At 42.2% G+C, this 23,858-nt stretch overlaps 1 protein-coding gene across 1 annotated transcript in view; it reads left to right on the forward strand.

Moving 5' to 3' along the window:
- The window catches only part of LOC138007171 (non-structural maintenance of chromosomes element 4 homolog A-like), a 32,364-nt gene extending 8,615 nt beyond the window's left edge, over positions 1-23,749 (forward strand). Inside the window, exons 5-10 of the mRNA XM_068853930.1 lie at positions 5,461-5,563; positions 13,415-13,493; positions 14,354-14,460; positions 16,566-16,617; positions 21,699-21,778; positions 22,852-23,749. Coding sequence (XP_068710031.1) covers positions 5,461-5,563; positions 13,415-13,493; positions 14,354-14,460; positions 16,566-16,617; positions 21,699-21,778; positions 22,852-22,974 — 544 coding nt within the window. The 3' untranslated portion in view covers positions 22,975-23,749. The remainder of the gene's footprint in view (positions 1-5,460; positions 5,564-13,414; positions 13,494-14,353; positions 14,461-16,565; positions 16,618-21,698; positions 21,779-22,851) is intronic.
- The last annotated feature ends 109 nt before the right edge of the window (positions 23,750-23,858 follow it).

Genomic DNA, 23,858 nt, shown 5'->3' on the forward strand with positions numbered 1-23,858 from the left:
CAGGCTGTAACAACAAGGGCTAAAACTAAACTTCAAGTCGAAGAACTGTCACAACGCTTCGAAGAACTAGGTACTGGTGTGAATAATCAAGCATCACAACTGGAGACTGAGCTCAAGCAGCCAGTTCAAACGTCACAGTGGGAACCATACATCGCACAGTTCGAGATTGTCGCTGGAATGAATCAATGGAATGACGAGCGAAGGGTAACTACCTTGCGACGAGCCTAAAAGGTTCTGCCTTGAGTCTACTGGGAAATCTTCCATCAGATACCTGTCAAGACTATAAGGAGTTGGTTGCAGCTCTTGAGAGCAGATTTGGTTCAGCGCACCAGCAAGAACTGCATCGTTCCAAGTTTAAAAGTAGATTGAGACGGCGTGACGAATCACTACAAGAGCTAACCGAGGATTTAAAGCGCTCGGCTAGGCTGGCTTACCCTTCTACGCCACAAAAAATGAAGGATCTACTGGCCAAGGAGCAATTTATTGCTGCTATTTTGGATTCTATCCGGCTAGCATCTCGCCAAAGGGACTTTCAGGCTCGTGGAGTGAACTGTCACACAGGAGAAGGAACTTTAACTGAGAAGCCTGGTCATGTGGAATGCCGGCAGGATGATTTACTGGCACAAGTTAAAGGGCTGCTTGCTGAAGTGGTCTCCTCCCAGGGTCGCGTTCAGTGTTATCAAGGGGTTGTGGATACCAGGCCATAGTGTTGGGGTTGTGGAAAGAGAGGACAGATTAAACGAAACTGTTGGAACCTTGGCGGGAACTGGTCAAGAGATGTGCAGACGCAGGGCAACTCTAAAACTCCTTTAAACTAAGACAGACCGGCCTTGAGGGGGAAAGGCCAGCCCAGCAAACAGTCAATTTAACCCCACAAGTTGTGATGATGACTGGAGAGTTGTCCCACAAGGGGGACACCCTCAGAGTAAAATAATGGAAACATTGATGGTGTGATCTGTCCTGTGGTCGTTGACACAGGAGCTAATGTCACAGTAGTCCGACCAGATGTACTGAGAAAGAGTGCACTTTCTCGCTTACAGGGTACCATGATTGTACTGCTACAGGGGACACAGCGAATGTTGCTGGTAAACTATGGCTTGGGATAAAGATTGGAGGCACAGACGTTTCCCATGAAACACTAGTTGCAGATATTTCCGACAAGTTCACACTCGGCCTGGACTTCTTGGTGGCCCATGGTTGTACAGTTGATGCCGGAGCAGGAAGCCTGTGTATCGGAGTAGAAGAAGTCCCTCTTCAGAAGCCCTCAGCTAGACAACTAGCTCGCTGTTATCGTTTAACAGCTGTAGAAGACACACTGATTTCTCCTTACAGTAAAACCCTCATGGCAGTGAGGATCATGGATAATCCACTTGGCGAAGCATGGGGAACAGTAGGCCCATTGTTTACTGCTAGGCTTCCACCTGATGTTATGGTTGGTAAGACGCTAGTTGATGCCCAACAAGATTATGTTCCTTTGAGAACAAAGTAAATCTCTCTGGTCAACCAAGAACAATTTGTCAAGGTACTGAGGTAGCAAGTTGTGAACCCGTAGGAGTGTCATTCACCAACAGCATGACTTCAATCCTGATTCTCAAGTCACAGGGGATGACTTGCCAGAACATTTGAAGGACCCCTATGCCCGAAGCACGGAGGGGCTAAATGCTAGTCAAAAGCGTCAGCTGCATGAGCTCCTGCTTGAATTTCAAGACATCTTCTCAAAGGGGCCTCAAGATCTGGGCAAGACTGGCCTAGCAAAACATGAGATTAACACCTTTGGCACAGCGTGAGGAAGCCATTAAAGCTGTTGAGGACATGCAGAAACAAGGCATAATTGAACCCTCAGTCAGTACCTGGGCCTCACCTGTCGTGTTGGTCAAGAAAAAAGATGGCTCGACAAGGTTTTGCGTGGACTACCGTAAACTGAATGACCTCACGAAAAAGGACTCCCATCCACTGCCAAGGATAGACAGCACCCTTGATGAACTCGCTGATTCAGCTCGGTTTTTGACCCTTGACCTCAAGAGTGGTTAGTAACAAGTAGAAGTGGAAGAAAAAGACAGAGAAGACAGCCTTCTCTGTAGGAAATGGGCTCTGGCAGTACAATGTGATGGCGTCCAGGCTGTGCAATGTGCCAGCCACATTCGACCGCCTTTTGGAGAACGTAATCGTGGACTTAAGGTGCTTAATTTACCTTGACGATGTAACTGTTCATGCCTCGACCTTCGAGCGAGAGTTAGAACACCTTGAGACTTGTGTTTTCCCATTTAAGAGCAGCCAACCTGAAGTTGAAACCTAAGAAGTGCGCACTGTTTCGACGCAAAGTTAGATTCCATGTAGTCTGTGCAGAGGGAGTAACCACAGATCCCGACAAAGTAGAGGCAGTTAAAACCTGGCCTGTGCCATGAAATGCCAAGGAGGTTAGGAGATTTGTTGGATTTTGCACCTACTACCAGTGATTCGTACGGTCATTCTCTGATGATGCTAGGCTCCTGCATGAACTGACTGAGAAAGGCCAATCATTCGAGTGGACAAGGGCTTGTGAAGAGTCATTTCAGCAGCTCAAGGATGCTGTTGTGTCTGCCCTGGTTCTAACGTACCCTTGCACCACGGAACCCTTCTACTAGATACGGATGCCAGTAATGTCGGTGTAGGGGCATTTCTCTTTCAAGTCCATGATGGTGAGGAGAGAGTCATAGCCTACTACAGCAATGAACTCAGCAGCCCATGAACGCAACTATTGCACCACCAGGCGTGAACTTCTGGCAGTTGTCAGAGCAATTGAGAATTTTCACCTTTACCTCTATGGAAGGCAATTTACTGTCAGAACTGACCATGCCTCGCTACAATGGCTGCTCACTTTCAAGAACCCAGAGGGGACAGATGGCTTCGTGGTTAGAGAAACTACAGACCTATGACTTTCGCATTGAATATCGGGCGGGCAAAGGTCATCAGAATGCAGATGTGTTGTCACGGCGTCCTTGCTTTGAAACAAATTGCACACATTGTCAGCGTCAAGAGGAGAAAGAGTTACCTGGAGAGGGTAAAAGAAGTAGGCCAGCTGACACCTTCCCAGTTGTCAGAGAGCTGCAAGTCTGCCATCACTGGGCAAGAAGAATTGAAGGACGAGGAACTTTTTTTGATGTCACATCGTTCAGCCATGCACGAGACGACGAAGGTGCAATGCTCATGTCAGAATTGCGTGTCCCCTTGGATCTGCTTTTGGGGCGGCCACAAGCTGATATTGAGGAACTAAGTTATGCAGAGAGATTGCGAGCATTGATAGCGACTATTCATGACTTTGCACGAGACCACCAGCAGTCCAGTAGCCAACGAATGAAGAGACTATACGACATCTGCAGTGAAGCTTTTACTTTCAGGAAGGGCGGACTTGTGTGTTTGTACAACCCTCAACGCAAGAAAGGCAAATCCCCAAAGCTGAGCCCGCCATGGGAAGGGCCGAATGTTGTTGTGGAATGCCTAAATGATGTTGTGTACAGGATTCAGCGTGGCCCTCAGACAAAGCCTAAGGCTGATAGTCTTTGGCAGTACTGTGGGGATGCTTGTGCGGATTGGTTCAATGACCCACCTGAAGGACAGGGTGCGAATTTATCTGAAGGAGCATCTACCCGCCAGGAGGTGCTAGAAGACACCACAAGGAGCAGTGCAGCATCCCGTCGTACATGGAGGAGAAGGTGTAAACCCCCAGATTCAGATGGAATGTTCCTGTTACCAGTGATGAAACCGAACCACTGCAGAGAGGCCAGGACAACCTCAGGCATTCAGACAGGAGTCGGAGAAGACCCCTCAGATATAGTGACTTTGTGGCGAGATGCAATGTTTAGGGAATGTGGCATAGTGTTGTTGGAAATTCGTGAAGAACTTTGAGCCCTCTTTTGTTTTTTTCTCTTAGTTGTTGTTGTATGTTTCCTTATCCCGGACGGATAATTATCTAGGAGGGGGGCAGTGTAACGGACTGTTGTGTGACATAGTGCCCAAATATGGAAGCTTCATATTGGGGCATGCCATGTAGTCAAGAGAGCAGAGGAGATTGTAAAAGTGTGTGGCTTGCGGACGATATTGAAAACTGAAGACTTAGTGTTCTACGCGTTCTGTGTTAGCGAACCCAGGGTACGGTAACACTTGTGTTTGATGCACAGAATCAAGCCCTTGTTTTTTTTAAATAATCTGTCAATAGATACATGTATCCACATTTTTGGTGTTTATACACGTTTGATTTCTAATTAAAATTAAAGATACATAGACATGTACATTGTAATCTGCTTCACATTTTTGCAGCTGTTGTATAACTGACACTCTTAGTTTTTTATGTAATCAAGGCCATTATTAAGTTTTGTCGTTGCTTTGATCCTTCTTTGCTGCTCACATGACTCACAGTGTCACCAAAGAAACTGAAAAGCCTGTATACAGGCTTATGACAACTTTCTTGCATGATTTTTGTCCATTTTGTCATTTCAACTTTTTGTAGAAGTTTGCCATCAAAGAATTATAGAGTGTTTTCATGTGACATCACAATGGCCATGTTGGTGTTGCAAACTAATCAGCCGGGAATGGAGCTCTATTATCATGCAAACGTTTCTTTTTGTTTCGGTGGAAAAACAAGTATGGAAGAAGCGAAAACTCTCTGTTTTACTAAATACATGTTTCAATTCATCCTTTTACATTATATCCAGACATAACTTTAATTTATGTTTTAGGAAATACCATGTACATGTAGCATGAAAATTTTGTGGGACTTTTATTTTGCGGATTGACGATTTTTTTAGGTTTGCGGAAACAAATTTTTGCAGCTCGAATTGACTGAAATTTCCGCTGACAACTAATTTTTGCGGTTTTCTTTTCAAGCAGCAAAACTATTTTCAACTTCTATTACTTTTTGTGGTAAAAAACCCCCTCAATCATCAATAACAGGTAGGAAAAAATGTAGCACCCTGGAGGCCCTTCAGATGGCCCGTTAGAGCAAGTTTAATGTGACCTTTTGAATGATTGCTTTGACTTCTTTTCTTGTGCCTCAGAGACTGGAAAAGTATTGACTTAACCTTTTATCGTTTCGTTTTTTTTTTCCTATCTTTTTTTTACCCCAATGTATGAGTGGATTAAAAGTCATTTTTTTAATTATATTAATGGGAGTAAATTTTTGCGGTTTTTAATTTTGCTGGTGTTTTTTTCCCTGCTGGAACTTGTTTTTACAGATCAAGTACCATCCGCAAAATTTAAACCCTGCAAAGTTAGAGTGCTACATGGTAGGACAGGAAAAATTAGGGTAAAAAAGGTCAAAGCTAAGGGGCTGCAATAACTTTGAGGTGTTCCTAAGGTTCAACTACATTAAATCTGCCTAGTTTGTCACCTTTCACATACATTGTAAAGTAGTAAGAATTTATTCTGTAGCTGTTGACTGCTAAGACTGATTACACAACAAATGATGATTGTGTCACTATTTAGGTTTGGTCCTTTGTCAATGGAACCTCCTCCACAGCGCACCAAGCAAGCTCGGGAAAGGCCACGAGACAGACCAGACCTTAGTCAGAAAGTCACACCAAATCAGGTAAAATAGGTTTTTACACAGCTGGTATTTTTTACAGGTCACGGGTCATTGTTTTACCAATACAGAAAGTATCCTAAACATTCATAAAAGCTAACCTTAGGCCCAAAAACTTTTGTTTAGGCCTAATTAGGCCTAGGGTTAACTTTTATGAATGTTTAGGATACTCTCTGTGTTGGTAAAACAATGACCTGTGACCTGTAAAAAAACACCAGCCGGTTTTTACTTACCATTTTGAAGTCATTGATGCGTGCTTGCATGGTGAACGACTTATCACTGTGTACTGGGGAAAAACGAAGGAATTTCAGGAATTTTTGGTGTAAACTCCCTGGGTAATCTGGCCATTAAACCAGTTATATTATCGAAGCGCTGCAATGGCCTTTAAATGTATGACGGGCCACGCCCCTGAATATCGGTCTTCAAAATTTTTAAAGCGAGCCGAAGTGAGCGGTCGTAGCACCAGAAACTCGCAATTGTTGAACATTCCACTTTTTAAAACCACTAGTGGCCAAAGAACCTTTTATTATAGAATAGTTAATTTATGGATTATTCTCTTAAACTGTGTGATTCAGTCACTGTTTTTAAAAATCGCCTGAGGACCAAATTACTTAAAGAACTGTAATTTAATGCTTATATATTTTAACAATTTTTGAAATTTTATTTTAGTCATTCTCACTTTTAATTGTAAATAGGAATATAATTGTGTTAATATTGTCTTTGAAAAGCCCCCTTGGGGAAAGTCAATAAAGTATGTATATATGTATGTATGTTGTGCTGTACTGGGACGGAGGGCGCTGCTGAGGTGACAGGTAAAGGCTCCTTGTCCTTGTCTTGGGAAGCTGGAGGGCCTGGGTGGTTGGACACTATGACGGAGGGAGGCACAGGGAAGCACTTGATTTTGTAGGAAGTGGCCCTTCACGCGAAAAGAGGGCTTATCCAAATTTCACGCTATGGCTATTTTCACGGTCCCCGTGTTGAAAAATGATTGGAACATGAGAGAAATCTCCCTTTCACACCATGAAAAAAGGGACAGCCACTGTGAAAAATTTGATCACGCCGTGAAGAAGATCACAATCACCATGAAAATATTTCATGCCGTGAAAAAAGGTTGTTATGTCTGAGAAATATTTCACGCCATGAAAAAAGTGTAGTTCTTGCGCAAACATCAGTCTGTTACCCAGAACGTTATTGCATTATATTGTCACGCCACCTTCAAAGGTTTACTGCAAGCCTTGAAAGCGGCTATCTCAATCAGCGAATCAGCACCCCGGGGCCCATTCGCTCTTTTGTTTTCTTTTCTGTTTTATGTTGTGATTTCTGGAAAACAAAAGAAAACAAAACAACAAAAGAAAAAATCCGTAGTTGCTAAAACATGGAGCGTTACCCGGCGGGTCTAAAACACAGGTCACATTCCACATGTCACCCGTTGCAGGTCATTGTTCTACCTGTTTGAAAGTAACCCAAAACCCTCAGGCCTAGGCCTAAAAACCAACCTTAGGCCTCAGGTTAGCCAAGTTGAGGGTTTTGGTTACTTTCCAAAAGGTAAAACAATGACCTGCAACGAGTGACCTGTGTTTTAGACCCGCCAAACATTACCCAACACCTTTCCAAACCGATGCAAAATGAGATATGTGGTTCTTATTTCGTTTCTCTGCTAAAACACACGCAACTTCAGTTTGCTGGAGTGGGTTTTAAATGTCGAATATTTGTAAAAGAATCTCCATAGTAGTCGGATCCTTACAAGAAAATCAAATGAATGAACTCAGTAAAACTATAACAGAAATCAAAAGTGTCAAAGCGCTGTCTGCAGTTTATGGGATCAGTAAAAAATACATTCCCCTCCAGACATAAGAAACAGGCCTGCTTGGCACCACAGAGTCTGGCAATGTTTTATCTTCAGTGTGGCAATTTCACTATTTTTGAAAATTTGCATGGCATGGCAAGGGAAATGCACTAAAAGCGGTAAGTCACCAATAATTGCAAACATCAATACTGGAACGATGTCAGTAAATAATTCCATAATGCAGAGTCATGCCAACCCAAAAATTAGTTTTCGCTTGCTCTATTTCAGTCATGTCAACAAACCAGTGTAAATGTATGAAGAAGTCACCAGCAAAATAACCGATTTTGCAATTATTTTGTGGCTTTTAGGGGGTAGAATTTACTTTTTCGTGAGCTTTATAATAATTAAGTGGACATCAGAAGTTTCTTTAAAATGCGACATTTTCCAAGCATGAATATTCAGGCCATCTAGCATGGACTGGGGTACGATGATGGCTTCAATAACTGAAACAAATGGCTGACTGCATTTAATCATGAACACTCCGGGAGGCTCCTCAGGGGTGGATCTACAGTTAAGATAACGCCTGACATCACGAATATTGGTAAGTTTCTTTGATGGGCAAGTGCCTTGTTTAAGATGGGCGTGAACTCTCCGGAGGTCAAGAAAATCGTTTTGGATCTGTAGCCAGGCTGATTTTGTGGAGAATGGGAGGCTGGACTTATTGTTGAGGATATCCTGGAGTGAGACATCCCGCACAACAGGGTCTTCAATGTAATGGACAAAGGTGCAGATCTGGCAATTGGGCTCGTTGCAGTTGGGCGCATTGTGGCTAGTAAAGTCAGAAGGTAGGTTAGCTTTCCCAGCTAGGTGTTGTAGGATGACTTGGTAACGGTTGACAGTCCTTAAAAAGGAAGTCACTGGGGGACTCGCCGAGAAATCTCTGTGGCACAGCTTATCGATCCCCTGAATGCATGGTTTACTATCTGTTAATACAGTCGTGGGATGCGGCGACTGGATGATGAATGGAGAGAAGTATTTCACAGCTGCAGCAATGGATAGGGCCTCAACCTCACAGGGAAACCAGGTGACTTGGTGTTTGCGCACCTTGCCCCTGTAGAAGCCAGCTGGGTGGAGATGACTGACACGCGATATGTACAATGTAGCACCCAGGCCTCTCTTGATAACGGATCCATCAGGAACTATCCAAAGGGTGTCTGAGGGGCAAGGAAGAACAATGGATTTGCGGTTAGAAAGGTACTCCTGTGCAGTCTTGAACCCGCAGCTGTTTGTCGGTAGACTAGAGGCCAGTGAGGGTGCACTTGAGGGGAGAGCAGTCAGACGTCAGAGCAGTTTGGGAGCATGCGACTGAGGAACTTATAAGCTCCAATGAAGAAACGAAGGCCTGTCACACTTTGGGGAGGAGGTCATGATGACAAGACAGGGACACGGTGGAGGCTAGCTGACAGGTTGCCTTGGGACCAGATCAAGCCGAGGTTGGTGGTGGACTTGAGGGAAATGACGGTTTTGGTAGGAGACAAATGAAGGTTGCAGCGGTCGAGGGACTCAAGTACACGTCTCCAGTTGGGTAAGAGGGTTTCGGGTGAATCGCCACCACAGTAGAGTTCATCTGCAAATCTAGTCACGCAGCCTTCTTGGATAAGGTCACCAAAAACACGTCCCATCATTTCTTCAGTTGTGGAGCCAGGCATTCCCATTACTGATCTAGTGTACCTCGAAAGGGTGCTGCTATGCCACAGAACTTTAGAGAAGACTGAGAGTGAGGGATCTGATAGAACGCTTGCATAAGATCAGTTTTGATCAGATAGCACCAGGGTGCGATGGTGTGCAGGATTATGTTGACGTCTGGCATAAGGGACGGCTGCGGTTACTGTACTGTGCTACATCAGCAAAGCAGTCACGAGACAGTGTCCATCTGAAAGCTTTTTCACTAGGAACGACAGGTTAAGGTACTTGACGGTTATGTCAAGATCCTCAGGGCAACGGAAAACCTTGGCCTGCTCAAGTTCACCTAACTTTGCTTGTAGCTCTACAAGTTGGTTGTGCGAGTACTCCAGGATGCGCCCTTTGCACTGAGGGGGCTGTACTGGGCCAATGTTTACAGTAGCTTGAATGGGGCCAGCTGCACTGTTGTAACTGGTTATCTTGGGATCAAAGACGCGGTCATACTCCTGCAGCAGCTGCTGGAACTTGAGACAGGAATGATCTGGTGGAGAAGGGTGGTGAACTCTTGGGCAGCACGGGAGATGGTTGATTGGTGGGTGTCTGGCTGGGGCTTGGTAACAGTACTCCTATGGTGGGTAGGATCTGGCTGAGGTGCTCGAGGCGACCAATGGATTTTGGCTTGTTAGAGGTGTTGATGTCCAGGATTAGGGGCTCAGGCTAAATGTAGGTAGGTTGTTCGAAACTTTGAGGTGTCTGTACGTAGTTGAAGTCCCAGTGGACGATCATCACCCAGGTCAGGGGGAATGTCCAGCTCTAAGTACTCTCCAGGCCACACAACAGTTGCAAAAGAAGGAGTGCGGGGTGAAAATTTGTGCATGCCACACTGCATGGGAACCAGAGGTTGTATCACCTGTAGTCTCGTAATGTATGATTTCAGAGTCCTGAATACATACTTAGCACTTTGCAGGGCAGACGGTGTTGTCATTGGTAATCAGGAAGGTTGTGCCCGCTAGAATGTCAACGTCTAGGTTGTCAACAGCAAGGGCATCAAGTGCAAGTTGTTTTTCTGCTTGGGATAGGATGAGGCGAAACGCCGGCAATGGCTAAGGGAGTCATGCTGTCAGCCTGCAATGCCTGCTGGGAAGACTTTTTAATGGAAGCACCAATAGAATGGGCCATGGATGATTTGATCATACTAGTCTCTGCGCCTGTGTCAAGGGTGAGTTGAAGTGATGATTCTTATAGAAAGCCTTCAAGTGGGGCGACTGTTTAGTAATGAAGCGACATGAAAGGTGCATGGAGTGTGGTCGTCTTTGTCGAGGAAAGGTGAGGGTGTATACTCGGCGTAGTCAGGCTCCTCATCATCAAGTGCACAAGTTAGGTCAGAACGAGAGAGATGTACTGTCCTCCGGAGGTAAATAGGAGCAAGAGCTTAAGAAGTGCTGGTCATTGTGCCCTGCTTGTTTACATAATGGACAGGAATTTGTTCGCTTTTTGGACCCATGGCTGTGGAAAAGGTTTGTAAGAAGGGCGAGGAGGTAACTGTCTGAACCTTGCGGTGGTGGTGTGTAGGACTTTGGTGTCAGCAGTAGAGTGAATCTCTTAGAGGAGGGAGTCTAAAGCCTGAGAAATTTCTGGTTTCAAAGAGACCAGTGTCCTTGACCTTAACTCTGTGCCGTAAGGCTGCTGTACAAGACCAAGGAGATTGGTGTGTAGGAGTCTTAACCAAGTTAAAACCACTAGATTTTAGAGTGTGGGGCTCAGCTCTTCATCGTCTGTAATGGTTGGCAACAAGTAGGTTATCTACGATGAAGGTCATTAACCACTGGAATAAATCTTCTAGATGTTCATCAACATCGAGCTTAATGCTAGAAAAATTGAGAAAATGGGCACCACTAGACTGGAAGCGATAGTGGACTGGACAGATGTGGAATTTTTCACAATGTTATTACGTGAAGTGACGGGGCAAAAAATTGCTATTTGACCCAACGTGAGTTCCGGGTGCAAGTTCTTCAGATTAGCGGTACATTGATGAGAGGTTGGGACACCTTCTGCATCAGAAGTCAGTCCTGGGGGCTAGTGAATGACTTTTTGAGCCAAGAAAAATTGTCAGCTAAAAAGGGGGCGAAATTGGTGTCCAGGGAGAGGAAATACTGGAGATTCTGCCTCCAGGCTCCGATTGTTGTAATAGATTCCTTTTCGTGAGGGACCATTGTTTTGGAGCTCTGTTTGAGTTCATACTTTAACAATAAGGAACAGTGTAGTGATACTTCCCTTGAGAAGAGATGGTGTGCTGCTCCGAGTTCACTCAAACCACAGGATAGATTGACTTGTTGATGCTTGGAATTATTCAATAGCGAGACGAATCCCTGACTCTTGGGCTCTCTGGCTCTTGGGGATGTAGGTTAGTCAACGCTGACACCACACCAGTGTTAAGGAGACAACACAACACAAGGCCCGGACATGCACGCGCATAAACAAAACACATTGCTGCAGGTACTGCCTGCTGGTGCAGGTTTCGAGTGTGAAAGAACCATTAACATAAACTTTTTTGATGCTCATTAATTTCTGTTTACTATGAAGACCTATAAAGTTGACTTAACTCAATTTAAGAAACTTGCACGCCAGCAAATGGATTTTGTGAGCATGTGAGTAGTGCACATTTTTCGGCAACGACGAGCAGTGATCCAAACGTCTTTTCGAGATCACCATGCAGAAAATAAATTATGAGCATTAATTAATCTTTGAGGCAACTTGGAAAATCACAGCAACTCGCTTCATAGTGTTTTTATTTGAGTGCACCAAGTGGGGAGACTAACCGCTCAAAATTAAATACACTTAAAAGCCAAACCTATTGTAAACGAGTACCTTGCGTGCCTGTGAACATCCCATGAAATTTCAGTTTCATGGAATGAAATATTTAATTCACATGCAGTGACATTGAAATAAATTTCACAGTTTACTATGAAATCTATAAGCGCACTTTTCACGTGAAAGGTCACAAATAGTGTGTGGGTTCTTTAATGTCCCACAGGGAACTTGTGAACATAGAAGGTATTTGTGAGACGGGGCCTATGGTCTATAATCCTTATCCGAGAAGACTTGGAAGTCGAACCATTTGCGGGTGTAATTACATAGGCAGCACTTTCTCTTCATCTGAGTGTTGATCCTGCCGGGGTTTGAACCCGTGACCTCCTGCATGACAGGACGATGCTCAACCAGCTGAGCTACCGGTCATTCTTTGTTTTTGTCAACTACGTCAACAAACACTAAACTATTTTCACTTTTTTGTACCAGTACAATAATAAAATTGTACCAGTTCAAATAACATTGGACCAGTTCAGATACAGTTTGTGCTGTAAGTCCAGGCTGCAGGCTGACGTGTTTATGGATTCCACATATTTCAAGATACACATTTTTCAGTGTATCGGATTGGTTGCAACGTTTATGTGGGTCATGGAAACAGCATTATCTGCCCAGTAGTGGCCAACTGTAATGTTTTGGCTTTGCCTGACCCATGACCCTGCCCTGGGCTGTTGTTTTTCTATGCTTATGATTGCCTCTTAACCCAGTAGCAGTTGTCATCCATAGTGCAGTGTACCGTACGGTGTGCGGGTTATTCTGGCTTATACTTGCTTCATAACTTTCGAATTAGCGCAGCCACTACAGCTGCTGTCCAGGGAGTGCCTGATCACCTTATCAAGACTTAAGGTTGGTGGTCCAGACATGATCCTTACCAACTCTATATCTGCACTCCAATTGGCTCTCTTATCCTGGCCCAGTTGTTCGAAGGGTGGATAGTGCTATCTGCTGGATAAATCACTATACACTGGATAACTCAATTGGTTTTTCTAGTGTTTATCCGCTGCATAGTGATATCCAGTCATAGCCCCTATTGATCACAGCCCAGAGGTCCTTCCGGCATGGCAGGCAGGGCTTGTGGCTGGGGTGTGGGTAGGGCGCACTCTTGGGTACTTGGTTTTGGGATTGGTGATTCCAACCCATACTTTCCTGGGTACTCAACCTCGATATGTGACTTGGGCATTAATTACCCTAGAATCCTTAATTGGGGTCTTTTTATGAGAAGTCTTTAGACTGATCTAATATTGATAGTACTTACGATTTTTATCTGGTTACCATCTTTTTGGATATGATAAAGTTATTTTGTTGATTTGTGATCAGGAACAATAGGTTCTTTTTCCTATGAGAACAAAATGTTCTTTCTAATGCAAAACATTTTCATTGTTCCTGCCATGAAAACATGGCTGCCGTACAAAACCTCTATACCCGGTATTCTTTAAGTATGAGTGACTTTGAAATGGAATTATTTTGTTCAAGATTAGTGATGGGTCCTGAAATACTGTAATAATTATTTTATTCTTTACTAGTTGGAGAAAGTTGAAGCAGAAGGGGAGGCAACCACTAAAGAAGTGGACAGATTACATAAAATCCTTTATGAAAAAACAGGTATGTTGTTGCAGAAGATCGTAATTTGTGGTAGGATGTACTTTGGCCTTAATATTCAGGATATCCTATTCAGTTACCTACATCCCACATACATTTTGTTTGTACCTCGGGCACTGATTTTTTTTTTTTGTCTTGAGCTGTATTAAGCTGGTTTTCAATAAATTTTTACTATTGAACTGCACAACATGTCGTCTTGAAAGTCAATAAAATTATAGGCCATTCACCATCTTGGGTTCTAATGTGAGTGCCATTAATATTTTGTTGTTCACTTCATTGGTGCATTTCAAGTGGTAATAAACAGTAAGTTGTCTTGATGGGGTGAGGTTCTAAAGAAACTTTGATACTGCATTGTCGGGAGTGAAACACAAGGAACGTTAATTTTATCAATAAATTCACCGCTGTAAGAAAGATTTGTGGGCCTACATTTTGAGCATTAGCTCTGTGTCAGAGCGAACTGTCACACAGTTCAGGCCAAAGTTGTTCAAACGATGGATAGCTCTATCTGCCAGATAAATCACTTTCCAGTGAATATGTCATAGTGAAAGCAATTGTGCCATCCAATTAATCTGGTGGAAAACGTTATCCATCTTTTCAACAACTGGGGCCTGGTGGATAGCGTTATCCTCCTTTTGAACAACTGAGGCCAGTTGTTTGAAGGATGGATAGCGCTATCCACTGGATAACTCAATTGGTTTTGGTAGTGTTTATCCGCTGGTGGGGTGGCTAACACTCCAAAGAAAGGACTAATTAGGCTTAAAAAAGGTTAGCTCACTAATGTTTCTTATGATGGTTATTAAATTTATCTTTATCAAGTCAATTAATAAAACCAAATTTCTTATTTTTATTTGTCTTGGCTTCAGTTTCAGGGGAAGATGTGATTCCAGTATGTCTGTTCAAGTTTATCATCAACCCACATTCATTTGGCAAGACTGTTGAAAATCTCTTTCATTTATCTTTCTTAGTAAGGGTAAGGAAGTACTTGTAGATTGCTTTCACTTGAAGGTCTGATTGAATGTCCTGGAGATACAGTACTTGTTCGTAATTCAAATTATTTTTGGGAAGAAACCATGCCCAAACAAAGTCAAGGACAGCGGATTGGCTTTCCCCGACTTTCCCAGACAGAAAGTCTAACGCATTTTCACCAGTTTTTAACACAAAAGAAAAAATTAAATACTACAATGAATAGGACGTATCACATTTTTAATCGATTACTCTTTATTCGCTCTTTAATGATGCTTTTTTCACTGAGAATTCACATGAAACCATGAAACTGTTTAGTGAAATATTGTCAGGAACATGGACTAAGTGAAACTTAATCTCAACAATGAGCGACAAAAGTAGTTGAGACACTCTTAGGAAAAGACGCTTTTCGATACTTAAGCATTTGTTCTATTTTATTTGCATCTAGCCTTAATTCTCTGATACCCCCCGGCCCCCCAATTCAATGTTGTGTAGGCCCTGTGGTCTGTGCAGTCGAGGAAATAGAAAAATCAACATTGTTTGGGGGGGAAGGGGGGGGGGAATGTATCCAAGACGCAGAAAATCGAATTTTACTGCCAAGTGTCTCAACGCTTTTGTCGCTCATTGAAGTTTCTAAGACCTACAATCTTGGACAAATTAAATGGAAATTGAGACCACCCCTTCCCCCAAAATCAGTGATGGGAAAATGGCGCGTTTTGGCCTTCACATGCCTTCATCCTTGATTTGGGGGGAAGGGGGCATTTCTGTTCCATTTTAATCTGTCCAAGATTGTCTATGAGCCACTGCCTGGCGTTACCAGTATTATATGGGGTAATCATGACACAAAATCTGCGCTCGTACGCTCAAAAGTTACATCATCCGAGAGCACACCTCCCATTCAAGAAATAAACTGAGCTGGGCAACAGTGAAAAAAACAAAACAAAATGCAAGTTGTCTCCTGAACATTTCTGGGTTTCCACCAATCTTGGTGCCTGTGGATTCACTGCTTGGTTCCCCACCTACGTTTTGGCTATACCTAGCGACTTGAAATCTTTGTGACATTCCTGATTTATCTTTAAAATTTATTTCAAAGAATTATTGAATTACAGTACTAGGGACTCTTTTCACAGTCACTGTCAAACTGGAAAGGCCAAAAAACCTGGGAGCGAATTTTTAGACCACAAGGTTGTTTAGTGAGAAACTCAAATGAAAGCTAACACATTTAACCCATTGATTCCTGGGGATTTCCCATTGACGAGTAAAATCGTCTGGCGTTAGACAGTAAAATACTAAGTATGGCCGGTTTAGGCCAGTTTAGGTGCATAAGTGTTAATGGGACATGTGAGTGAGTGATTAACCCATTGACTCCCGGGGGTTCCCCATTGACGAGTAAAATCGTCTGGCGTTAGACAGCGTAAAATACCAAGTATGGCTGGTTTAGGCACATGTGAGTGAGTGAATAATTGTGACAAGTGAAATTGTAAAACTGTGAAAGACATAAAAGAGAGAAGCAAAAGACAGCTTTTGACATGTGTTAGCCTGGAAAGAACTTGAGGGAAAAACTTGATCATTACACTGGTATTGATTCAGAGGCTAAAGCCCTTTACCTCAATTTCTTATTGAAATCTCAAGCTGATCCTCATGTCATGTCATTAATTTATTTCCACTAGAGTTCTCTCTCTCTCTCTCTCCACAAGTTGTGTCAAGATAAGCCAATTATTTTCAATGCTTATTAACCAATCAGAATTTTGACTGTTAGAGGAGGTAGAAATGCAGTGGGCTCTTTTCTCAGGGGCCTTGCTCTCCTCCCCCTGTCTTCCTCATGTCTTTTACCCTTTGTTTTTGTCATTTTAATGTTCTTGTCCTCAATATCATTTTGGCTTACCTCCCTTATAACAGAGACGACAAAAATTAATTACTAAAATTTAATACTGATTAGCTGAGACAGGGGGCAATAATATTAGTCATGGGTGAAAGCAATGCTGTCTTTTATTAGTTTATTTAGCATACAGTGCTGTGTAATAGCCAGAATGTGATGGTCCTTGTCTCCTGAGTCAAATTTCTGCTTTTCTGCAACTGTAGTATTTGTTCAAACCATTTGAATTTTTTCAGGATGGCCGTGCTGAAATAAGTCTTGATGAAGAAAATGGACTACCTCTTGTATGTAAGTACATGTTTATGCATTCCAAGAGTCAAATCCTCTTTGAAATTGTTTAAGCCTTGAAGTAAGTGCCATGGAATGAATGTTTTCCTTGTTATGATTGGCAAATTTGGTTTTGGTGTCAAAACTGTTAGCATTTCAGGTATCCACACACCCTTTCCAATTTATGCACAAAAATACCAATTTAACTTATCAGCAAGATGGGGTTAGGTTGACGTGCATGTCCACACACAACAAGGAGAAGACATGGTAAGCCTGGCACCTGTCACACTGACACAGCAGTCAGTTGAATACTTACGAATCCATTCCTGGCAGTGGGAGAGGTAGGTGGGAGCAAATATGACAAGTCGAACAATGCTGAAAGATCTGCAAAACACTGCTGGCCAGGAATGCCTCGATTTTAACTTTACCTGAATTTCATTTAGCCACATATAAACTCATCACCAAGATGATCTTGGGGTTTGGTGCTTGAGAGAGTCATGGATGTACACACACAAGAAGGGACAGACATGGTAAGCCTGCCACGGTCTAACACTAAGCTAGGACCAGTGACAGAAGAACTGTGTATTTGGACACATAAGCATGAAGGGTGAAGTGTCAAGTCAACTGCCACATCCCTCACCTCTAAGTGGAGCACCAGAGGAAAAAAAAATGGACGAGTATGGTACTGTATGAACCCAAAATATCCTAGAGTGCAGGCAGCCCAGAACATGCAGTGGTCATAACAGGTTGTGTCCAGTGACTGAAAGATGGTAGCCAAGGTGCACTCTGTAATCGGTAGTCCTTAGGACACCACAAAACCTTGAACCTGCTTTTAAAATGCGTCTAAGCACCTTCTGGAGTCCATAATGACAATGATAAGGGATCTCCAAAGCCTTGTTCAACATGCAAAAATCTCACAGCAGGTGAAATAAACTCTGATGGACGTTCAAGGAGCTTGCGAGAAACATTGCAAAGAGAAACAGTGTTTATTCTTCTGCAGAGCAGATGGAACCAGAATCGTTCATTTTGCCAAGATTGCTGACAGAAGCTGAGGAAATTAATTTGTGCTGAAATGTATGATATTTGAGTGGACGCTACAAAACCATGGATGAGAAAGGTTCTACATTGCATTTGGAGACAGGACACGTCAAGATGGTGAGGAGCAAATCTGGAACAGGGACTGGAGATGGTAGTTTACTCACAGCCAACAACCGGAATTCCTTCCACTTAAAGCGAGCCAATGCAACAGTTATAGAATAACCAACTGCCTCAGCAGCATCAGAGGTGACTTTTTTCAAGCGACAAACCAGGAAACAGCCAGAAGGTCACCCTGTGCCATTCCGAGAGAAACTGATGCCACCATTGCAAATGTAACTTGAACTCCCTATTCAAGCAACTTGGGTGATCTCTCCTCCGAAAGCATCTCAACAGATCTATCATGTATCTGATGAATGTCCTGCCAGGCCATACAGCCTTAGGCACATGGTGCAGGTGTTGCCTGTTAAACCTTCAGTGCCTTGACACCCAAGATTTGATTAACTGCTGCAATGCCTCCAATTTGTCAGAAGGGAGGCTGGCAATTTGAGTGACAGAATCCAAATTGATGTTTAGCACCAGCAATGACATTGAAGAGACAATTTTTTGGGATAGAGAGGCAAACTTAAGGCAGAAGACATACTGGTCATGGATGGGTGAAGCAGAAGAACCTGCTAAAGTAAAATCATTAAAACATTCCAGGTCAGAAACCAACTGCTCCTTGCATAAAGTGGTGGCCCTATCTACTGATGGAAGGTTGGCTGAAGCTAGAATGGGAGAGAACAAAATGTTGAAAGAAAACAATTTAGACAGACCTGATAATAGTTGCGGTTACACACGCCCTCAATTCAAGGGTGACCTAGGGAAAATTCGCTTGGGTTGGAATGGGCTTGGGCTGCGGTCAGTTTCTATTTTTTAACCGAGGTCAATGTTATTTTAGCCTGCAGCATTTGGTGGAACCATGGAACCACACCACAAAGGGTTTAATTCGCTGGCTGTCGAACTTAAGCTTCCTACACACAGATACCAATTTAATTCAATGATACAGTAGTTTGTTTTAAGACAAACCTGTATAAAGAATCAGCAATTAATACTCACTTCATTAAAATGGTGCATCTTGATTGTCATCTCCTACCTGGTCATAAAAATAATGAAAACAAAGATTTACCTTAAAATGCGAGGTGACTGAGCAAACAAGAACATCTAAAAGTTAAAAGGGAATTAATTTTACTCAGTGACTCCCTGAAGCTAACCATATTTCATTTTCTTCCTGAATTTGAACCTACGGACATTGATTTACACGAGCTGGGTATGTCCTGAATGTCGTGCAAATTTTTTGCTGTAAAACCACAAAAATCTTTCATGTCTGTTCTGCTGCTTTCCGATTGGAGGACAGTTTGTGTGGTTAGATATAAACCGTACGTAAACCATAGGACTTAATAATTTCCTGCGGGTGGTTTCACTGTGGGTAATGGGGCTACACACAAAACATGGACTTGCCTTGGGTAAATAGCCTTAGACTAGTGGAACCACAACTTATTTGAAGAGCAATTTAATTAGCCAAAAAATTGGTCTGCAAACCTGATATTAACACTTTCGCCAGGCAACCCACTCCAGTCCTTAACAGTTCTACAAAAAGAACTATTTTTGTAAGTTTCAGTATTTGGCAGTAGTTCAATAAACTTGTTCTGACTAGAGTTCCTTAAATGTCTTCTGCGCTTTATGACATAGTCTGGGAAAGCCAGACTGCCTGATGGCATAGATTGCTTTGTGGAATAAAGTTAGCCAGGAGATTGTTCTTCATACATTTTGTGGTATCTAGTGTAACTCATTCAATAGGTTTGTAACAGTTCCTGGTTCCCACGTATAACAGTTTTTAATGAAGTGTGCAGCTCTTTGTACCCCCTCTACTTGTTTGATGTGTTTTTTAAGTGTGGGTCCCAAGCTGAGCTAGCGTATTCCACCTGAGGTTGCACAAGGGCTTTGTAAGCTGCCTCTTTCACTCCCGCGCGGCAACTGCTCAGGTTTCCCCGTGTGATCTATTGGCTTTCATGACTTTGTTATTTACTGGGTGGCTCCAGTTGAGATTTATTGATAATTCTGCGTCCAGATAGGGGTGGTGGGTGACTGAATCTAATACTTGTCCAATAAGGACGTAGTTAGAGTCAACAGGATTTTACTTCCTCAATATTCTGAGGACATGGCACTTACTAGGGTTAAATTCCATTTGGCATTTCTGGACCCATTCTTCTTCAGCATTATTATTACTAAAGACTAGTGCTGTAAATCAAAGTGTCATCAGCAAACAGAGGCATCCTTGAGGTACAATTTTCTCCTAAGAGGGGACTGATGACTGTCCCCTGGGGGACCCCTTATAGAACTAGAACTTCTGAATCCGGGGAGGTGTACCCAGAATGATGACTGACTGGCTTCTACATGTAAGCCATTGTCACAGCCAGGTGTTAAGGGCACCATGTATGCCATAGTAATGTACTTTCATCAAGAGGGGCTGGTGGGGAATCAAATCGAAAGCTTTTGAAAAAACCAAGATTATTAAATTAATCATTTTGCTCGCCATTATCATGGGAGCAGGTTATTTCTTCCACTGAACAGATTAATTGAGTTTCACATGACAATTTTTTCCGAAAGCCATGTTGGTAGTGAACAAACACTTGATTTAATGCAAGGTGGGACATGATTTCATGGAAGATGAATTGTTCCAGGATTTTACAGGGCACTGACGTAAGAGCAACGCTGCCACAAGGGACAGAGGGTGAGCGTGAATGGCATCATATGTAAGCTGAGCCTTGGAATTACCTGGACAGTCAGTGGCCCAGCTAGTTGCCTGCACAGGCACTGCAATGATGAGAGTACTTGCACATGGAATAGGCAGATGAACTTTCCCTGCCAGGACTTGCAAACAATCACTGTGGAAGTAGAGCCAACAGGTTCAAGGAACTGACTGAGGGAGCTTTTTCTATGGTTTAACTTGCTGATGCTCCTGCTGCGTGAAAATTACAAAGCTGTATATTAATTTATGGATGGCCAGGGTGTGTTTGGTGGCTGCAGTGTGCTCCTTGAAGGCTTGGTCATACATTGTAGGTCAATCACACTCACTCAGCAATCTGATGATATGTCCAGACAATAAAGCAACTTATAAGCTCTCAAGTCTCACCAGCAATAAGGGGAAAAGAGGCAAGGACCAAAGAGACGAGCGTAAATGCCTCAGCTAACCATGTTGATGCTGTTTTGTACCATAATTTAAAATATCCCACCTGCTCAGCATCGACCTGCACTAAATTGGCGTCAATTAAGCTGCTCAGATTATAATGCATTTCCCTGCCGAAATTTATGCTACCTAGGCTGACCTAAAACGAAAGGGATTGAATGCTTGGAAGACTAATGCCAAGGGAAGTATGTGTAGTGGACAATGTGGGATGAAGCAGTTACGGCAACTGACTGTAAAGTAAAAGTGTTTACAAATGAAGGACCTACCTAAGCCTAGAAATACCAGTCTGCTTGGCCCAGAGCATTTGAAAACTACTGGTAAAGCAGTGGTAGCCACGGAGCCCAAAGGACATGTAGTAGCTGAGGCCTGTGCTGAAGCTGAATCCTGCACCTCCTGCAAAGCCACTCTAGTGTCTGCACAACAGAAAAAGTTGAAGGACTTGAAAATAATTATTGTTAATGCTTAAAGTCATAGGGCTGATCTCTGAAGACTCATCCATATTACGGGTAATACCTGTGGAGCAGGACATGGTCAACCAGAGATAGAAGACAACAGAATCAACCAAAAATGACAAGCCGATGAATCTCCATGTCATTAATAAGTAAAATCTATCTATAGAAGGGATTGAGGTCTACAAGGGGCTACCTACAACTCCAGCTTAAAGCACAGGACTAAGAGTCTGACAGTACCCCTACCAACACAACCTTATTGGCCTTAGTTTTCAACCACTAGAAACCTGTTTTAGTGTGTTCAAAATTGTTCTAAATGTTTCAAAATGACCATGATAATGATGCTGATAACAATAATTATTATCATTACATTTCTACCATTATTTTAGCTTATGTTGAAATGTCATCAGAAGAAGAAAAAACAGGGAAAAAACAAGTTGTTGTTAATATCAGTCTTGCACAATACAAGGTAGGGGATCAAATGCTTTCGAGGTCGAATACTTCATTTGCATATAATTTTTGTTTTCTTGTTCCTTACTCTTATACAGGCTTTGTAACATCAGTTAAGCTGAGTGACATGACTTGACACATACATGTAACCTACTGTGTAACATTGTTAGGTCTAAAACACAGGCCACATTCCACAGGTCACTCTTTTACCTTTTGGAAAGTAACGGATACCCTCAAATTGGCTAACCTGAGGCCTAAGGTTGGTTTTTAGGCCTAAGGTTAGCCAAATTGAGGGTTTTGGGTTACTTAAAAAATGTAAAACAATAACCTGCAACAAGTGGCATGTGTTTTAGACCCACCGGTGTAACATTTGCAACAATCTAAGGAGAAGATTTCAAAGTGACTTTTACAGGGTTTGTACACGTCTTGAAAACCCTTGGATTCCACAAGGCCACGAAAGTACTTGAAATCGATTTTTGGTCCTTGAAAGTCCTTGATTTTTTTATTGATCAAGAATGAAAATATTAATGCGTGAATGAAGCCAGTGAAAAGAAAAAGTTCATCTAGATGCGTCATTCATAGGAGGGAAGGGGGAGAGGGGGACAGTTTTTGAGTGGACCTACATGTTGAGCACAGCAGACAAATTTGAAGGGCAAACTGTCAGTTATAAATACAAGATGCAGTTATCTTGTTTTACAGATATGAAATCACTATTACTGCCAAGAAAATTGTTATAGGTGGTCTCTGTCTCTTCTATAATGCAAATGATAATTTAGTGAAATCTGTGTTTCATTGGAAATCCAGAGATTCAGATTTCAATACAATGTATCTAAATCCGGATTTCCCGATCAAACACACTTTAAGTGTTTGATGGTTACTGATTTTGTCTTGTACTTGCATTATTTTTTGTGGTTTTTTTGATACAAGACGTCTTTTACTCTTCATAGTGAGGATTATATAGCTTATGTAGCTGATGTGGCCCCCTGTAAAAAATGAAAATGTTTCTGAGTGGGTCACATTAATTAGCATGCCAAATAGAGTTAATCATTGTTTCCCTGTTCTAAAATGTGTTTGTTGCAAACGTTCTCTAAGGAAATCATCAAGACTTTTAACATCACAAGGCCCATGATTCCACCTCGTGCAAATGTCAACAGAGAGAATGCTGCAAGCCTTACGAACCATATAAACCAGGATGAGGATGACAGTGACGAGTGAAGAATGTTTAATACTTTAGAGAAAATTTTATTGCTTCTTTGTAATTATGATACAATACACACAGGAAAGTTCAGCTATATGAAATAATGGGGTCTACTTATGTTTTTCACCAGTTGCTGAAAATGTAGGACTCTCCAATAACAGCGAACCAAGAAGTTTTGGCAGATTTTACTTGAAAAAGAGGATGATCTTCCAGACTTTCAGTTATGATAACAGAACTGCCTATTTTTGGTTTAATTAAAGGCACAAAATAGTTATGTTTTTGAATTCGCATCCTCCTAAACTTTCCTTTGTGTTGCTGTGGGTTGTGTCAGAAATTCTGAGGCATTTAAAGTGTGGCCAAATTATTAGCAAAATGTAGAACATTCTATATAATGTAAAGTCAAACCTCTTGTTGTGTTCACCTGTTTTTATGGACAGTGTTTGTCATGGCAGTTTCACACAGTACATACCCAATATCTCAGCTCCAGAGGACAAATGTTAAATAAATCTTATTTATTATGGACACTGATGATCAGCAAATGTAGGGTTTGTCATACAGTTTCCTGTTAGTACTGCACTGACATCAATACTTTATTCAATGTTTCTTCAAATTTATTCTTAGATGTCCCTGTTAGAGAGGTCTGACTTTAAAAAAGAACACCTTGCAAGCTACTTAGTTATTTCCAGAGGGTCTTTAGAACAGCAGATGGGAAGTAACTTGGACAAATATTTAAAAAAATTTTTACAAGACATGTTTCGACATACTTATGCCATCTTCAGTTGTGAATGAGTTGTACAATTTGAATTTAAACCTATTATTTTATAAAAATGCAATCACAAAATGGATACATTATACACTTACTTACAAAAGCAAATTAAATGGATGAGCTAAGATACTTATT

This window comes from Montipora foliosa, chromosome 6 (genome assembly GCF_036669935.1).
Source record: "Montipora foliosa isolate CH-2021 chromosome 6, ASM3666993v2, whole genome shotgun sequence".
In the NCBI taxonomy this organism is placed as follows: Eukaryota; Metazoa; Cnidaria; class Anthozoa; order Scleractinia; family Acroporidae; genus Montipora; species Montipora foliosa.